At 44.3% G+C, this 18,913-nt stretch overlaps 1 protein-coding gene across 15 annotated transcripts in view; it reads right to left on the bottom strand.

The window, feature by feature from the left end:
* The window catches only part of ARMC8 (armadillo repeat containing 8), an 862,269-nt gene that overhangs the window by 98,217 nt on the left and 745,139 nt on the right, over positions 1 to 18,913 (bottom strand). For 9 of the 15 annotated variants that reach the window (XM_070072762.2, XM_070072760.2, XM_070072758.2 and 6 more), the window contains exon 1: positions 14,749 to 14,817. The exons of 5 other annotated variants lie outside the window; for them this stretch is intronic. Coding sequence is in view for 6 of the 10 variants with exons in the window: in XM_002716507.6 (XP_002716553.1) it covers positions 14,749 to 14,793 (45 nt within the window). In the remaining 4 variants the exon portion in view is untranslated. Of the gene's footprint in view, positions 1 to 14,748; positions 14,818 to 18,913 lie in introns of those variants that run through there. One more of the 15 variants, XM_089332200.1, reaches the window with a different exon arrangement.

An 18,913-nucleotide genomic window follows, 5' to 3' on the forward strand; every position in this document is an offset into this window, starting at 1 on the left:
AGAGGATTATGCACAGGATGCAGAAAATGTTCAATAGCACATTTTTTTCCCAAGTCCTTATACTATAACCACACTGCCATGAGCTGGGGGCAGGAGGAATTGGAGGAGATAAAAGAGGGAGGTATATTGAGATACACACACCACTCAAAAAGCCCCATGATCTCAGCAGTTCCCAACAGGCAGCACTACTTCCTGGCAGGCATTATGTGAATCTGGACAAGTGATTTTGGTTGTCACAGTGACAACAAATTGCTACTGATATCTAGAGATGTGACCTAAAGATGCAAAAGGCCCATATCCTGCAACTTTCGACTATCCAGTCAAGTAGGCAAAAAGCCCATTTATAACTGTTTGAGTTTAGATCCTACTACATTCTACAAATAAACTTGATATGTTTTCTATCATTTTAATGTATACTTTTCCAAGGATGCAATTCCCATATGAACAACAACAATAACAACAACAAAGTTGCACATCATCTTGTTAGGAACTTTATGAAAAGCTATTCATTTCAGAAAGTCACATAAAAATAAAATTTATTGTATGTAAGAGACAATTACAAAACACTTTTATTAGTCTGCAGAGTGGCTGTCACATTCACAGCCAAACTGTGTACATTTATAAATATATCACTACCTTATTGCAAATACTTGGTATAGAAGTACCCAAGTATTTACACATTTGAAAGACTTTAGTTTCCTGTTTTTCTCAGTTATCACAGCTGACCCATTATGCCAGCCAACTTATCTATGAATATCACTTCAGGCCAGTCAAGGAGGTGCTGTAAAATATCTATTCTAACAAGAAGGTCTGAGTCTGATAGAGTTGGAAACCATTAGCTGAAACAGCTCTTAATGTTCCAGTCAATCGGAAGCTCCAGAACTTCTTCCCTGTCCCCAAACAACATGAAATCTAAATTTGATCTCCTAATGCCTGTAAAAATACTTCCTTTTGCCACTGTGCTAATTGTCTGGAATGCCTTATCAATGCACTACTCAGATCAATCACAAAGTCACAATTATTCACTTCATTTAAAAAAAGGTTGCACTTATTTATTTGAAAGGCAGAGTTGCAGAGAGAGGGTTCTTCCATTGACTCCCCAAATGGCGGCAACAGCCAGGGCTGGGCCAGTCCGAAGCCAGGAGCTTCTTTTGAGTGTCCTATATGGGTGCGGGGACACAAGCACTTGGGGCATCCTCTACTGCTTTCCCAGGTGCACTGGCAGCAAGCTGGATTGGACATGGAGCAGCCGGATCTCAAACCAGTGCCTATTTGGGATGTCAGCATTGCAGAAGGCGGCCTAACCCACCACCCCACGATGCCGTCCCCCACAATTATTCACTTTAAAGTCCAGGGACATTTAATGTCCCTAGAGAGAACATGGCTGCCACAACCCAGTATTGTCAGAAACCAAAACTGTGAAAGCAGCATGTTAAACTGTGCCTTAATATTACACCACGTGGCTCCCCCGCTGATTTGGTTATGTTCTCATGCGATCATGAGATACACAAACCTTAAATGCTGCCTCACTGTTGCTGGAAGAGTTCTGCTGATGTACAGGGTTTCCCTGCCACAGAGTTGATTTCACTATTAGAACAAAACTAACTGCTAGACAATCCTTTCCTAACTTTTGAGGGGAAAAAATCTACCTCCCTCTGGAGCAATACAAAAAAGGATAGCACTATTACTAAAGACATTTACTTGCAGACAGCTGCTATGCCCTTCCTATATATTCCAATATTCCTAAGGAAAAAAAAATAAGAAAGAATTTGTAAAACCTAATGTTGTTATGTGGTTTATTCCTTCCCCTTTTTTCTCTTTCTTTTCTTTTCTTTTTTAATTTTGTTTTGCTCTTTGGTTTCTGGTCAACTTCTGCCTCCATCAGGGTTCAATCAAATTTAAAAAGTCATTCTTTCGGCTGGCGCTGCAGCTCACTAGGCTAATCCTCTGCCTGTGGTGACGGTACTCCGGGTTCTAGTCCCGGTTGGGGCGCTGGTTCTGTCCCAGTTGCTCCTCTTCCAGTCCAGCTCTCTGCTGTGGCCCAGGAAGGCAGTGGAGGATGGCCCAAGTGCTTGGGCCCTGCACCCACATGGGAGACCAGGAGGAAGTGTCTGGCTCCTGGCTTCAGATCGGTGCAGCGCACCAGCCGTAGCAGCCATTTGGGGGGTGAACCAACAGAAAGAAGACCTTTCTGTCTCTCTCTCTAACTCTGCCTGTCAAAAAAAAAGTCATTCTTTTTAGACCCCTCACACAGTACCTTTTTTTTTTTTTTAAAGACTTATTTTATTTGGTTGAAAGGCAGTGAGACAGAGGGAGAGATAGATCTTCTATCTGCTGGTTCACTCCCCAAATAGCCTCATTGGCCAGCAACTCCATCTGGGTCTTCCACATGGGTGGCAGGGGCCCAAACATTTAGGCTATCTTCTGCTGCTTTCCCAGGCAGTGAGCTGGATCAAAAGTGGAATAGTTGGGACTCGAACTGGAGCTCATACGGGAGGCCAGCATCGTACATGGTGACTTAACCTGCAGCAACTATTTTGCCCATCCCTGCAACTATTTTTGTATAGTCCTTAAATTCTCATGGGATTCATTCTTCCCTAATTCTAGAGTTCACAGCATCCTCCTTACCAGATTTATCAAGGCTCTGTTTTTCTGCAGCCTCTAGCAACTTTGGAAAGTTTCTAAAATGTCACTTCACAGTTCAGCTGGGTGCCATCAGTATAGTATAGAATCTAACATACTTACGACAACTCAGAGTCCTAGTATGTAATCTGCTTTAATTTAATAAAGTTATGAAAATACTAAAAAATAAAATTTTATTTAATCTACTTGTATATAAGTTGACTTCTCAACAGACTGAAAACCATGTATTCATGTTAGGTGAATCTATTCAAAATTAATCAATGTTCATAAAATTTGAAAATGAAATTCTAAAATTTAAGAATGTGCACACAATTTTGTTTTTAAAAGTGGGAATTTGGGGGCAGGCACTATGCCACAGCAGCTTAAGCTCTTTTCTGGGACGTCTGCTTTCCTTATCAGTAGCTGGTTCCCATCCCAGCTACTCCACTTCTGATCCAGCTTTCAGCTAATTTGCATCCTGGGAAGCAGCAGATCATAACTTGATTAAGCACTTGAGTTCCTACCACCCAAAAGGAAGACCCAGAGGAAGTTCCAGGCTCCCAGTTTTGGCCCGGCCCAGTCCTGGTTGCTCCAGATATTGGGGGAAGTGAACTAGTAGATGTAAGTTTAATTTTCCCATCCCCATTCATTCTCTCCCCTACCGCCCCCAGTCCTCTGCGCCCCCCTACTGCTCTGCCTTTCAAATAAACACTAAAATGGAGGTGGGGAGAGCGCTGGGGTTCAGTGATTTTTTTATGTGAGCATGCAGCCTAGCAGTTAAGGCACCTGCATCCCATATTTGAATGCCTGGCTCTGAGTCCTGGCTCCGCTCCTACTAATGTGCACCCCCAGAGGCAGCAGGTGATAGCTGAAGTGGCTGGTTTCCAGTCACCCAGAGAGAACTGGATTGAGTTCCTGGCTCCCAAATCACAGGCACTGTGAGGTGAACAAACATATGGAAGAGCTCTGTGTGTTTCTAATGTGATAATACAGTTTTCTATCCCATGAATATTATTAAAAATCACTATAACATGCTTTGATGACTTCAAAAACTGGAAGCATTTTTAGCATTCAAGTTTATAATCAAGTGCTATGATTATCACAGAGCTAAGTCTAGAAATTCTTTAAATCTGCTTCTCATTATTAAAAACTCTATCCATTTACTCTTCAATGTAAAAAGACCCTTAGGGGCCAGCACTGTGGCATAGGTTAAACCTCCGCCTGCATCCCATACAGGTGCTGGTTCAAGTCCCAGTGGCTCCACTTCCGATCCAGTTCCCTGGTAATAAGCCTGGGAAAGCAGTGGCAGATGGCTCAAGTGCCTGGGCCCCTGCACCCACATGTGAGACCTGGAAGATGCTCTTGGATTCAGCCTGGCCCATCCCTGGCTACTGTGGCCATTTGGGGAGAGAACCATCAGATGGGAGATCTCTCTTTTTCCTTCTATCTTTGCCTTTCAAATAAATAAATAAATCTTAAAAATAAAAACAAAAACAAAGAGACCCTTAGAAAGAGAGAGAATATATAAAATACCAAAATCTAGAAGTTCATGAGAGCAAGAACCATTTCTGGGGAGACATGTCGTGACAAGGGATCTGAGTTTACGAAGACTGAGATATTCTACCGGTTGATTGAGGTTCATTTGAATGCCTCCCAAGGTAAGATGGCCCAGGAAATCAACTAAGATGCATTCAAATGCCTATTTCAATACTGACATAACAAAGTGAGGCTACTCAGACACAGGAGTGGTGTTGTCCTGGACCACAAGAACAATTTAAAATTATCACTCAAGATTGCAATCATGCGATGACTTAGAGATCTTGGGTACCATCTTTCATGGTATACCTCAGAAGTAGTAAGGTCCAGACAGGCCAGATGCTTCCTGATACAAAGAGCTTTATTTGCTTCAGTCTTACAAGCAGTAATACCCTTGCCTTGGAGCTATCCATGGTGCTTGACTGACTCAGCCTAACAGTCCAGCAGTTTGTGCATTAGCTTTCCTGTTAGAGTACCACTCTGGATCTCTCTGTTCTGTCATCAACATTGTGGGCCCTGGGACAATTATGTGAATATCATGATTTCTGTCTATTCCATTTTGCCTGTACCCAGATCTACAACTGCCTTACTTACTCCTGGTGTGTATCTCCAGGTAACTTGGCTCTGCACCCCATGGGCTACACAGTGCTCTATCCGTGGACACAGTACTGCTCATGAAACATCACTAGTAAACTCTGGGCAACTCTCACACATGACACTTAATGATACTGTTACAATTTTTAACAGTCCAAAATTATTTAAAGTGATCTTTAAATTTTGCTACATGTTTTGTGACTACATTGGGACAAGAGTTAACCAAGGACTAATGTGTTGCTTTTAGAGATAAACCACAAACCCCTTGAAATTACATGACTCTGGGGCCTGCACTGTAGCAGGTGAAGCTGCTGCCTGCAGTGCCAGCATCTCATACAGGCGCCAGTTAGAGTCCCAGCTGCTCCACTTCCAATTCAGCTCTCTGCTGTGGCCTGGGAAAGCAGTAGAGAATGGCCCAAGTCCTTAGGCCCCTGTATCTGCATGGGAGACCTGGAAGAAGCTCCTGGCTCTTAGCTTCGGATCTACACAGCTCTGGCCATTGTGACCAACTGGAGAGTGAGACTGCAGATGGAAGACCTCCCTTTCTCTCTCTCTGCCTCTCCTCTCTGTAACTCTTGACTTTCAAGTAAATAAATAAATCTTTAAGAAAAAAAAAAGGAATTACATGACTCTTTGGGCGTATTTTTTTTTTGGGTGTAGAGTGTGTGGAGATAATTATCCTTAAGAGGCTGAAAACTATTGATCAATATACTGATGACTCCCAAATAATGATCATCACCCCAGACGCAAGTACTCAACCTTAATATCCAACAGATACCTTTAAGTGGATGTCTACAAACACTGCAAATTCAGTATACCGAAAATGAAACACAGTTTTCCTTGCTTCCCTAACATTAGTCCTCTCCTAATCCTTACATCTTATATGATACCACCTGACTGAAAATGTAAAAATTCTGTGGCTCATAGCTGGTCAAGAAGATCCTCTGATTATCAGAACTCTTTTCCTTAGTCCTCTTCATCTTCATCCCATCAGTCACCAGAGCTTTTTGAAAGCCTAATACATTTCTAGTCCCCTCCTTGCCACAACACAAAAGCAGCATGATTTCTATAATCATTCCAGGTTGGAAAGACTTCTAAATACCAATAGATCCTCTGGTCTGTAAACTTCTCCTGGATCACATTCATTTAAAAAATATTTTTATTTTTATTTGTTTGAAAAGCAGAGGTGGGGTGGGGAGCGAAGACAGAAAGAAAGGTCTTCCACCTTCTGATTCACCTCCCAACTGGCCACAATGGCCGGAGTTGAGCTGATCGAAGCCAGGAGCTTCATCTAGGTCTCCCACATGGATGCAGGGGCCCAAGCACACAAGCCATTTTCTGCTGCTTTTCCAGGTACTGGATTTTCCAGGAAGCTAGATTGGAAGTGGAGCAGCCAGGACTCAAACTGGTGCCCATATGGGATGCTGGCATCCAAACGGCAGTGGCTTTACCCACTATGCCACAGCGCTAGATCCTGGATAACATTTTTTTTTCTTTTAATAGAAAGCTTAACACAGTCTCATCAGCCCTAGCTCCAATCACCTACATTATGAATATGCCACAGAATGTAACTAACCTTTTTTTTTTATCTTTTATTTAATGAATATAAATTTCCAAAGTACGACTTATGGATTACAATGGCTTCCCCCCCATACCGTCCCTCCCACCCACAACCCTCCCCTTTCCCACTCCCTCTCCCCTTCCATTCACATCAAGATTCATTTTCGATTATCTTAATATACAGAAGATCAGCTTTAACTAACTATTCTTATGGAATGAGATTAAAATGGTTTTCTTTCATCAAAATGGCAAAGGGATGAGAGGTTGTCTTTGCAAAATTGCTCGTACTTGGGATGCCTCTAATTCTTTCATAGACAACCTAGAGATCACAGCACCACCAATCAGTGAAGGCAGCTATTCTCCAATCAGCAAATGGTAACAGGAGTTGCTCTGTCAAATATCATATCTTTACCAGAAATAAACATGACAGACAGTACTATGAAAAAGTTACCAAATCAGAAATTAAACATTTACAAGTCAGAATCACTGAAATTCCTGGTCCTTGGCATTATTTTAAAATTTAATGAAAATGGAAAGCAACAGAAAGGCTAGCTCTCCAGGTGAAATCTGAAACCCAAACAGGAAGGTGTTTCTGATTCTTCCTTGAATACCTGTTATCTGAATTATTTCCTTAAAGACATAGCAAAATGTCTGAAACATACAATGAGCACTATTCTTTACACATCACCATTAAATGTCAGGAAGTTCACAGTGATTAATTTCTCTTAGGACCATTTCCTAACATACCCTGTTGTTGACTGGTGCTCTGTAAAGTAGTGGCAAAACTGTACATATGCTGAACAGATTTCAATTCATATTTATTACCAAATCCAAGGGAGGCAAAATTTATGCTTCCGATATGATTGAGTTGAACTTAACAGATTTTTTTTCTATCAGTTTCCATATTAAGAGCTATAGCCAAGGCCAACAAAATGCTTAGAACTATCAAGAACAGAACAAAAGGACTACCCAGACTTGGAATTTCCTCTAGCGTTCCAACAAGGCCCTGTCCAAAAAGGCCAAAGGACACCGGGAAGACTTTAAAGGCAGGAATTAAGATCAACAAGTGACTTAGCTGTCTGTATTCTTGCCTTTCTTAATCCATTATAAAGTGACCAAAGTAAAACGTTAATAATCCTTGTAAGCAGGTCTTTTACATAGCATAAAATTTCATTGATTAAATGTGATTTATTAATTTTTTAACAGGTCAGGCTTTTGGTGTTTTGGCTATGAATTCTTCACCAAGCACAAGAAATTACTTTATTGCACGAAGTAGACGACTGGGATCAAGGTTTATTTTTCAACTTGTGGTTAATAGGATGAAAAGACAAGCTGCAGACTAGGAGAAAATACTTGTAAAGCCTCACAGATGAAGGATTCATACCTAAAACATAAAGAGCTTTCAAAATTCAACAGTCAGGGCCAGGGTTGTGGCCCAGCACGTTATGCTGACCACCAGTAACACAGTATCTCATATCGAGCACCAGTTCAGTGACTGGACACTCTGCTTCTGATCCAGCTCCCTGCTAACGCACCTGGGAAAGCAATAGAAGATGGTCTGAATACTTGGCCCCCGGCAAGGGGAAAAACCTGTGAAGCACCAGGGTGCCAGGCTACTGGCTTCAGCAAGGCCTAGCACTGGCCATGGTGGCCATATGGGTAGTGAACCAGTGAACAGAAGTTCTCTTTCTTTCTCTGTTCTTCCTCTCTCTCTGCTTTCAAATAAATAAATCTTAAAAAAAAAAAAAAAAATTCAATAGTCAAAAGCAAATTAGAAGTCCAAAATCCAATTAAACAAGTAAAGGAACATGAAATACTTCCCCCAGAGGATATATGGGTAGCAAATATGCAATTACAAGATTTTCAACATTACAAATCATTAGCAAAATACAAATTAGGATCATGATATCACTATATACGTATTACAGCAGCTAACATAAAACAATAACGCTAAATACTGGGAAAAGGCAGAGAAACTGGATCTCTCATACATTACTGGCAGCAATGAAAAATGGGACTGTCACTTGGGAGAAGTTTGTTAGTTCCTTTTAAAACTCAAATATAGCTGGCGCCGAGGCTCACTAGGCTAATCCTCCGCCTTGCGGCGCCGGCACACCGGGTTCTAGTCCCGGTTGCCCCTCTTCCAGGCCAGCTCTCTGCTGTGGCCAGGGAGTGCAGTGGAGGATGGCCCAAGTCCTTGGGCCCTGCACCCCATGGGAGACCAGGATAAGTACCTGGCTCCTGCCATCAGATCAGCGCGGTGTGCCAGCCGCGGTGCGCCAGCCGCAACGCACCAGCTGCAGCGGCCATTGGAGGGTGAACCAACGGCAAAAGGAAGACCTTTCTCTCTGTCTCTCTCTCTCACTGTCCACTCTGCCTGTCAAAAAAAAAAAAAAAAAAAACTAAATATACATTTACCATATGCTCTAACAATTGCATTTACTTATCTCAATGATATAAAACATTAGGTCCACACAAAAACCTGTACATGATTGTTCACAATAGGTTATAGTAGTCAAAAACTAGAAATAATCAAAATGTCCAGTAAGCAAATGATTAAACTGTGGTACATCTATACCATGGTATACTCCTTAGTAATGAGGAATAAGCCAACAATATATGTAACAACTTGGATGGATCTCAAAAGCATTACGTTGAATAACAAAAGCCAATGACCAAAAATCACATGCTGTATGATTTATATAACACTACAGAAAATAACAAAACTATAGAGATGGACAACGGATCTATGATTGTCAGGCATTAGTTAACAGTGATGGGAGGGGCCGGCACTGTGGCATAGTGGGTAAAGCACTTGCAGTGCCAGCATCCCATATCGGAGCCGGTTCGAGTCCCGGCCTCTCCACCTTCAATCCAGCTCTCTGTTACGGCCTAGGAAAGCAGTGGAAGATGGCCCAAGTCCTTGGGTCCCTGCACTCTCTTGGGAAGACATGGAGTAGCTCCTGGCTCCTGGCTTCAGATCGGCACAGCTCGGGCCATTGCAGCCAGTTGGGGAGTTAACCAGCAGATGGAAGACCTCTCTCTATGTGTGTGTGTAACTCTTTCAAATAAATAAATAAATCTTTTTTAAAATAAAAGTGATGGGAGAGGAAACTTAGGGGTGACCTTAAAAAGTAGCATGAGGAGGGCCAGCACTGTGGCATAGCAGGTAAAGCTGCCACCCGCAGTGCTGCCATCTCATATGGGCACTGATTCAAAACCTGGCTGCTCTTCTTCCGATCCAGTTCTCTGCTATCGCCTGGGAAAACAGCAGAAAATGGTCCAAGTGCTTGGGCTGTTGCACCCATGTGGGAGACCCAGAAGCAGCTCTTAGCTCCTGGCTTCAGACTGGCTCAGCTCTGGCCATTGCAGCCATTTGGGGAGTCAACCAGCAGATGGAAGACCCTTCTCTCTCTTTCTTTCTCTTTCTCTGTGCCTCTGTCTCTCTGTAACTCTACCTTTCAAATAAATCTTAAAAAAAAAAAAAGTAGAGAGAGATCATTGTGGTAATGGAATACCTTGTCATAGTGGTGATTACACAAATATGCACATGATAAAATGATAGAAATAAATATATTTATACTAATATCAATTTACTTGTTCTGATATGGTACTTTAATTATGCAAGATTTTAAGTAAACATGAAAGCTAAGTATACATGGAGACCACTCTGGACTATCTTAGCAACGTCCCGTGAATCTATACTTATTTCAAAACAAAATATTTTAAAAATCCAGTTAATGTAAAATAATATAAAAGTTTGAGAAACATAAGAGAAAGGTATGAATTTATTGAAAAGAGTAGGGGTGGCCATGGCAAAATCTAAAAAGAGAACTGGAAAGTTTATCCAGCTTCTCAAAATGGTCCAAACACTTACTGAGTACCTAGCATTTGTAAAACATAGCATTATAATAGTGAGATTAAAAAGAAGGTCAAGCATTTCCTCTGAATTAATTTACTCTCTAAGAAAGTAAGACAGAATAATTGTTAAAGGGCTTAGAGCCTCTGCAACAGCAATTCCCTTTGCCTGGAATGCTCTTCTGTCACTTTTTCTAGTAAGTTCTTTTTTGTATTTTTTAGAAGATTTATTTATTTTTATTTATTTGAAAGACAGAGTCACAGAGAGAGAGGTCTTCTATCCACTTCCCAAATGGCCACAATGGCTGGAACTGAGCTGATCTGAAGCCAGGAGCCAGCAACTTCTTCCAGGTCTCCCACATGGGTGTAGAGGCCCAAAACTTGGGCCATCTTCTGCTGCTTTCCTGGGCGCATTAGCAAGGAGCTGGATTGGAAGTGAAGCAGCTGGGATTCGAACCAGCATCCATATGGGATGCCGGCACTGCAGGCTGGGGCTTTAACCCACTGTGCCACAGCACTGGTCCCTCTAGTTAGTTCTTACTCATCCTTCAACTCTCAGTTCAGTCACCTCCACAGGGAAACCCTCCCCTACCTCTTCTTTTTGCCCTCCATATTAGATCAATTTCCTCTATGGTATGTTTGAACAGCACACTATACTTGTCATTCATAATTAACTATGAATTAACTATGTCATTATTTGGCACCTATTTTCCTTATTAGGTTAAAATCTTCAAAACACCAGAGGCAGGTCTGTACAGCTCACCTGCAATATTCTGAAGTTCAAAATTAGACAGAAGGGGCTGGCACTGAGGCATAGTGCCGCCTGTGGTGCCAGCATCCCATATGGATGCCGGTTCAAGTGCCAGCTGCTCCACTTCCAATCCAGCTCCCTGCTAATGTGCCCAGGAAAGCAGAATATGATCCAAGACCTTGGACCCCTGCACCCAAACAGGAGACCCGCAAGAAGCTCCCGGCTTCAGATCAGCCCAGCTCTGGCCATTACAGTTGTTTGGGAAGTGAACCAGTGAAGGAAGCTCTCTCTGTCTCTGTGTCTCTGTAACTCTGCCTTTCAAACAAATAAATAAATCTTTAAAAAAAATCTGACAGATATTCAAAATAAATAACACTAATAAATCCATACAAAGCTAAAATTCATATGCACAGTGGGACAAGTGGACAATAAGAGTTACTGGGGTCGGGGCCAGTGCTGTGGCGCAGTGGGTTAACCCTAGCCCGAAGCTCAAGCATTCCATATGGGCACCAGTTCTGGTCCCAGCTGCTCTACTTCTAATCCAGCTCTCTGCTATGGCCTGGGAGGGCAGTGGAAGATGGCCCAAGTCCTGGGGCCCCTGTTAGGAGACCCAAAAGAAACTCCTAGCTCCTGACCTTGGATCAGCTCAGCTTTAGCTGCTGTAGCCATTTGGGGAGTGAACCAGCAGATGGAAGACCTCTCTGTCTCCGTCTCTGCCTCTGTCACTCTGTCTCTCAAATAAATAAAAATAAATCTTAAAAAAAAAAAAAGTTACTAGGGTCTTGAAGAATTATCACTTCAACCTTAGAAAGTCAGTTTATAAGGGACAGAAGGTTAATGCAGAGGATAAAGGATTTTAAGTCCAAAGCTGGATATGAACTTCAGCTCTCTGGCAACAGCAATCCACAAAGAACTGAAGCAGAGGAGTGGTTAACCCAACTGTCCTTTACGAAAATTAATGTGGAAATGGATTTGAAATGAGAGGGTAAGATGCTAGGGCCAGTAAAAATAATTAAAAGGATACTGTGACAGTACAGATCCAAACCAAAGATCCTGAATGAGGTGGTCATCACAACAGAAAGATGTGAGAAACATGAAGACTAAAGAAGCGACCTGGCTTAAGGACTAAGTAAATACAGGGACACGGAGGGGAAAACGTCAAAGATGACTCTGGAGGCTTATCAGTGAGTGAGCAAGGAAAGCTAATACCAGTAACAGAAATTGGGAAGTCAAGACCAAGTATTTTAGGATTAGGAATGTGCTGTGTTGGAAGTGACAAGTGACATCCACACAATTTAAGATAGGAGACTAGATGAAGGGTGTAGCTGTGTAAATCAATCAGTCAAGGTTATGGGAATGAATGAGATGTCTCAAGGAGACGATATAAAGAGCCTCAGATGAAAACCCTTGGTCAATGTATGTTTCTCAAGCCATGGTCACCCAGCCCATGAGCTCGTTAGGGCATTTCTGATCTCATCATTCTGGTCCGTTAAGTACACAATACAGGGCTTTGTATATCACTGTACACAGTAAGTTTATTAAAAGAATCAACCGTTCAGGATAATCTCTGATTAATATTTCCTGTTCCTTCTGCACATTGTATTTTTTTTTTTTTGACAGGCAGAATGGACAGTGAGAGAGAGAGAGAGACAGAGAGAAAGGTCTTCCTTTTGCCGTTGGTTCACCCTCCAATGGCCGCCACGGTTGGCGCGCTGCGGCCGGCGCACCGCACTGATCCGATGGCAGGAGCCAGGTACTTATCCTGGTCTCCCATGGGGTGCAGGGCCCAAGGACTTGGGCCATCCTCCACTGCACTCCCTGGCCACAGCAGAGAGCTGGCCTGGAAGAGGGGCAACCGGGACGGAATCCGGCGCCCTGACCGGGACTAGAACCCGGTGTGCCGGCGCCGCAAGGCAGAGGATTAGCCTAGTGAGCCACAGCGCTGGCCTGCACATTGTATTTTAAAAAGTGCTGCCCAGGGTAGTATTTGAAAAGGTACAGACTTCTCTGATTAGTAAGATCAGAAAGTTTAGATAGTTTAAATCACTTACCCAAAGCTCTGATTTCTCAAGGCTCTAGAGATGAAGAGTGGACAGACCAGATTCTGAAACTCTAAAAGAGCCCTTTTATAAAAATATGGCCCTATTGAGACGGGGCAGAAGCAAATCTTAACTATTAGTTGGAAATACTCTTCAAGCGGTTTTTGAATAAAAGTAAACAGGAAATATTTACTGAGGAAGTGAAACAAATTAAAAATCCCAACTGTATGCACTATACAAGTTGATCATTTACATAAAGAAGCTTCACCTGGCTCCTGGCTTCGCTAGGTGCAGCACAGGCCATAGCGGCCATTTGGGGAGTGAACCAATGTAAGGAAGACCTTTCTCTCTGTCTCTCTCTCTCTCTCTCACTGTCTATAACTCTACCTGTCAAATAAATAAGTAAATAAATAAAAAGAAGAAAAACTACATAAAGAAGCTTCATGTGAACTGAAGAAGTACTAATCTAAAGGAGATAATTAAAGGGGAATTGAGAACAGTCAAAATATTCACAGGTATTACAGTCTAGGTGCAGCAATGGGCTAACAGTATTTCCCTAGCTGTAGTGTAAATTAAAAACAAAAACAAAAACAAAAACCTGCTAAAACGGATCAGCCTCCAAAACTTTGACAGCCTCCAAAATTAACTGAAAAGTCTCCAAACACTGAAGAATCATTGTACTGTCAACTGCAGCCTTTTCGAAGATGCAGTGTGCCGCATGGCTCTAACCCGGACTCAAGCTAATGTTTTCCCAAAGGTGAGTGTATTTGTGGGTGCAGTCTGGGAAAAGAAATCAGGTCTGCAGGAAAGTGACAGAGTGCCACTCAACCTTCCTCCACTGTGAAAGACGGGCAGTCTTTGCTTGCTTGTTTCCCACAGCGGATGAACCACTGGTGACCTGTCCGTTCTGAGTTGGACCACTGAAACATGTTGCAAAATGCTTCGAGGTTATCTACCAAAGACTGTCACTCCTAGTCCTGGTTCTTTCAAGAACAGCCTGTAACATAGTGAAAGATAAAAGTTATCTGTTTTACTTCAGAAAAAAAAAATGCGACTTCCTGGCATGTCGATGCGTTCCCTTCTCTCAAAAATGGGGAAATCTTACCTCCTTCAACGTTTGACTCCCCTTAAAGGAGAAAGGAATACAAGCGCAGGGAACTTAGTCTCAGAGCCCTCGCCTCCAGAGCCGAGCGGAGAAAGGGAGCTTAAATAACCACGGAACGCTAGCAAGAGTTGCAGCTAATAGAAAACCCACAACTGCCAAGATGCGAGCAGCCCCAGCAGGTGCCCGGGTGTGGGACGCGATAAAAAGCCACACCGACCTGGCCCGAGACTGTGGGGCCCTAAAAGCCTGCACCTCTCCCGCCCAAAGCCCCAGGGAGCCGAGTAGGCGCTCGTCCCCAGGCCGGCGGCAAGCCCAGCGCCTCTCAGGGCAGAGCGCTCGGCCCCACAGAAGCCACACCGCTAAAACGAGCGTCCAGCGATACGCCTGCCGAAGCTCCGGCCGCGCCGCTGAGCCAGCTGCCCGCACTCCCCAGCAGCCCACTTGCCGGCCGCTGTCCAGGGAACGTGCGCTGGAGCGAGCTCCCAGAGTTGGAGACGTCTCCGGCTCGGCCGGGGTCCTGTCGACCCCATCCGCCCACCCCTCCGTCACTCCCCGGCCGAAGGCTGAGCAGGAGGCCACCCCAGGGGGTGGTGCCCGGGATCCACACCACGCTCGGAAGAATGCTACGGGCTGGGCTGGGCCGGGACTCCCGGGCAGGCGGCCGCAGCGGCTCACTCACTCACCGAGAGGACGCTCATGCGGATTGGGGTCTCTAACAGGCACGCCATCTTGAGCCTTCCCACCCGGCTGCTGCCGGCGCCGGCACGGGGGCCGGCACTTTCGACAGCCAACTGTTGGCAGCCAAAGGCACCTCTGCCGAAAGTCAGGCAAGGTACACAAGACTGGGCCACGCTCTGGACGCCGCTCGAGCACGGGAAGGACCCGCACAAAGGAGAGCAAAGGGGAGCGCGCCACGGCCCTCCTTGCGAATCGTCCTCTCAGAAACACCAGCTACTCTCCTTCTGGGTTAGAGGTGGGAGCCGGCGGCACTTCCCGCATGCGCAGGGAAGACCCGTTGGCCCCACCTGCCTCGCGCGGTGGGCGGGGCCTCGGGGGCGGAGTCTCGCTCTGCCGCTACAGGCTCCACCGACTGATAAATTGCAGTCCAGGGTTACGAGTGTTTCTGTTCCGAGAAGCTAGTAGGAGGAACCACGCTCATAGTTTGAAGTTCACGTGCACATTCATTATCCCTCTCTTTGCAACAAACTCCCCGCGCGGTTATTATCTCTACAGGCGGAGGAGGCGCGATCTCAGAACCAAATCTTCTGCCACCGAGAGCAATTGTTTCACACTGCAGCGCACCGAAGTGTGACCTGCTTTAACGTTGCGTGCTCGACCCATTTATTCTGGGGTAGTGTTAAGAATAGGTACTCCAGACCAGACCGCCTGGGTGTAGTCCTTGCCTTGGCTTATCAGCTGGCTGCATACCTCGGCAAGTTAACCATGTGTTTCGGTTGAATGTAGAAAGCATTATGCAGCATTATGTGCTAACATTTTCCCAGTCTCTAGGTGGGGAAACAATGGGGCAACTATCTTAGTATTTCATCCTGATACGCTCTGATAAGTGAAGCCAAATAAACACATGCTTCTAGTTATATGTTCTGATTAATTCTGCTCATATTCCAGTTGTGTGTGTGTGTGCGCACAACACCGACCTTGACTTGATGGGCAGGTTTCACCTTGGTGTTGCTCTCTGCCAGTGAGGTTTTCACAGGATGGTTTCAATGATCCTGTTACATTACTCTCTTCCTTCCATTTCTTTAGCCATTCTATAATGCAGGCTGTTCCTTCCTCCCCCACCCCATTAGAGCCAGAGTTCTACAATGGGTCTTGTGGCTGATAGCTTCTCTTCCACTTTGTTCCTCACTGTTTTGCTATCTTTCTCCTGTACTTGGATTCTAAATTTGTGGTCGCACATATCACCCTTGTTTAGGAGGAGTCTGTGTTACTTAGCACACTGTTGAGTTCCTGGGAGGCAGGAATTTCATTTTAGATATTCCTCTACTACCATAGTATTTCCCAAGCTTCATTAATCTGCAGACCACTTATGCTATTGTTGGGTGTTATCATTCACTCGGTATTTTTCTGTAAAGCCAATGTCAACTCATAAAAAAGATTTTATACTCATCCTCAATGAGAATACTCATGAAATCAAATGGGTTGTGCTCCTAATTTTTAATCTAGGGAACATTAACATAGATAACTACAAAAAAAGTTGAAATGTCCATCCATGCACTACCTAAAATCATGTCACATACTGTATACACAATGGGGTGGAGCTGAATCCTTACACACAGCATCCCAGCGGTACCTATCACATTTTCAGTTGACATTTATATGATACAATCATAGTTGTTTTATGCACACGCCATCCATTAATAAAAGCAATACATCTTCCAGGAAGACCCTCCCCTGAATATAGGTTTAGGTGACCCCCTCCCCATGCCTTCATGCATCCCTTTGTTCTTACCACTAACATAGCACCCCCAACTGTATACTGTAATTTGCAGGGATTTTGTGTGTATGTGTGTGATTGTTTACTTCATTATACATTTCAGGACAGGCACTAGGAATGGGATCTTCCTGGTCTTTTATCTCAGTTCCTAGCACAGTCACTTATTACATGTTTGAGTAGATTTGGCGCTTACCTTGAGCCTGGGACAAAGATGTGTGTACATGTTATTTAGGAAGTTCTTCCAGGGAACAAAATTGGTGGGTCAGGGAGAGTGAGAAAAGAAGCAAAAGTGTGAGTGTCTGTTACTGGACCATCCCTGAGAGACATACAGAAGACCCCCTGGGATTCCCATCTTGAGGCTGGAGCCTTTGTCTACCACTCCCATCCCCGTTAAGGATTTCTCCAGGGCTATGAAGTCCCTGCCCTTCTGGATGGTTTTTGTACAAGAACTGGGACGACTTAGCTTGTTGTAGAAAATGGGTTTGTTCTTTAGGTGGCAGAGTCAGGCAGCATAAATATGAGTTTATGCAAAACTTTCACTACAGTTGTAGCCAAAATCAGAGGGGAGGGGGACTAGAGAATGTGACTTGGGGCATCCACACCTCTGCCTCCTGGGCTTTCCTGTTTTACTTTCAGAAGAGTGACATGACCATTTGACCAGAAGGAAGCACTGAATAGCAAACTTCTAAGCTTGCAGAATCGGGAATTTTTTTTAAAGAAATTTACTTATTTATTTTGAAAGTCAGAGTTAGAGAGAGAGAGAGAGAGAAGGGACAGGAGCTCTTCTAGGTCTCCCATGTGGGTAACAGGGGCCCAAGCACTTGGGCCATCTTCCACTGCTTTCCCAGCCCCATTAGCAGGAAGCTGGATTGGAAGTGGAGCAGCTGGGACTTGAACCGGCACACATATGGGATGCTAGCACTACAGGCAGAGGCTTTACCCACTATGCCACAGTGCTGGCTCCAGAATCAGGAATTTTGCTTCTAGCTCAACTTTATTTTTTTTACAGGCAGAGTTAGACAATGAGAGAGAGAGAGAGAGAGGTCTTCCTTCTGTTGGTTCACTCCCCAAGTGGCCACTATGGCCGGTGCGCTGTAGCCAGCGTGCTATGCCTATACGAAGCCAGGAGTCAGGTGTTTCCTCCTGGTCTCCCATGGGGGTGCAGGGCCCAAGGACTTGGGCCATCCTCCACTGCCTTCCCGGGCCACAGCAGAGAGCTGGCCTGGAAGAGGAGCAACTGGGACAGAATCCGGTGCCCCGACCGGGACTAGAACCCGGTGTGCCAGCGCCACAGGTGGAGGATTAGCCTAGCTAGCTCAACTTCTGCTACTAAATAATTTTAGGTTCGCTCTTTGAATGTAAGAAATGAGTAGAAATTGGGGTGGGAATAAGAACGAATTTTTATTTAGCCTCCATATAATAAAAACAAAACATTGATTTTGGCACTGTTCTGAGGACAGGGAAATATCCATACTGACTTTTCTGTACACAGAAACTTGTACCTGTCTTGGGGCAGTTTCATTTCCAATAATTATAATAACGATTGAAAAACGGAATAAGAAGTAACTAAGCTAAAAAGAAATCTTAAAAGCATATAAGGAAATATATGGAAATGTAGAATTGCCAGAATGAGAAACAAAGCCATTTTTTAAAAAATAGAAACATGCCTAGGGGCCGGCGCTGTGGCGCACTAGGTTGATCCTCCACCTGCAGCACTGGCATCCCATATGGGAGCCGGATTCTAGTCCCGGTTGCTTCTCTTCCAGTCCAGCTCTCTGCTATGGCCTAGGAGTGCAGTGGAGGATGGCCCAGGTGCTTGGGCCCCTGCACCCACATGGGAGACCAGGAGGAAGCACCTGGTTCCTGGCTTCGGATTGGTGTAGCGGCCATTGGGGGGTGAACCAACGGAAAAAGAAGACCTTTCTCTCTCTCTCACTGTCTGTGACTCTACCTGTCAAATAAACAAAGCAAACATACCTAGACAAAAATAAAACAAAAAAGCTTAACATGTAGAAAGATGGGTGTAAACCAAAAACTGAATGGTCCCAAAAGGAACTTCAAAGAATCTTTAAAAAGATTAGAAAGTAGAGGAAATGCTTTAGAGAGAAAGAGAACATGGACTAACAGTGGTGTAGAGGAGACAAGTACAGCGCAACAGATACTAACTGCAGGTTGATTGTGCACATTGCACAAGGGTGTTAAAATGGAATAAAGGTGTGGCTGCTGCTCTCAGCAGATAGGAATCAACATGAGACTGTGAGAGTTCACTAATTTGTTTAAAGTTGGTTGGGGAGTAAGAGGCTGACTCAACTTTGGCACAGGGTTCTTTGGTCCAGAGTCTTTTCCTGATCTTCCAGAATTCCCATGGGCCTAACAGGACTCTAACAACTGGG

Source organism: Oryctolagus cuniculus, chromosome 4 (genome assembly GCF_051225735.1).
Source record: "Oryctolagus cuniculus isolate XC-2025 breed Fujian yellow rabbit chromosome 4, ASM5122573v1, whole genome shotgun sequence".
Taxonomy (NCBI): Eukaryota; Metazoa; Chordata; class Mammalia; order Lagomorpha; family Leporidae; genus Oryctolagus; species Oryctolagus cuniculus.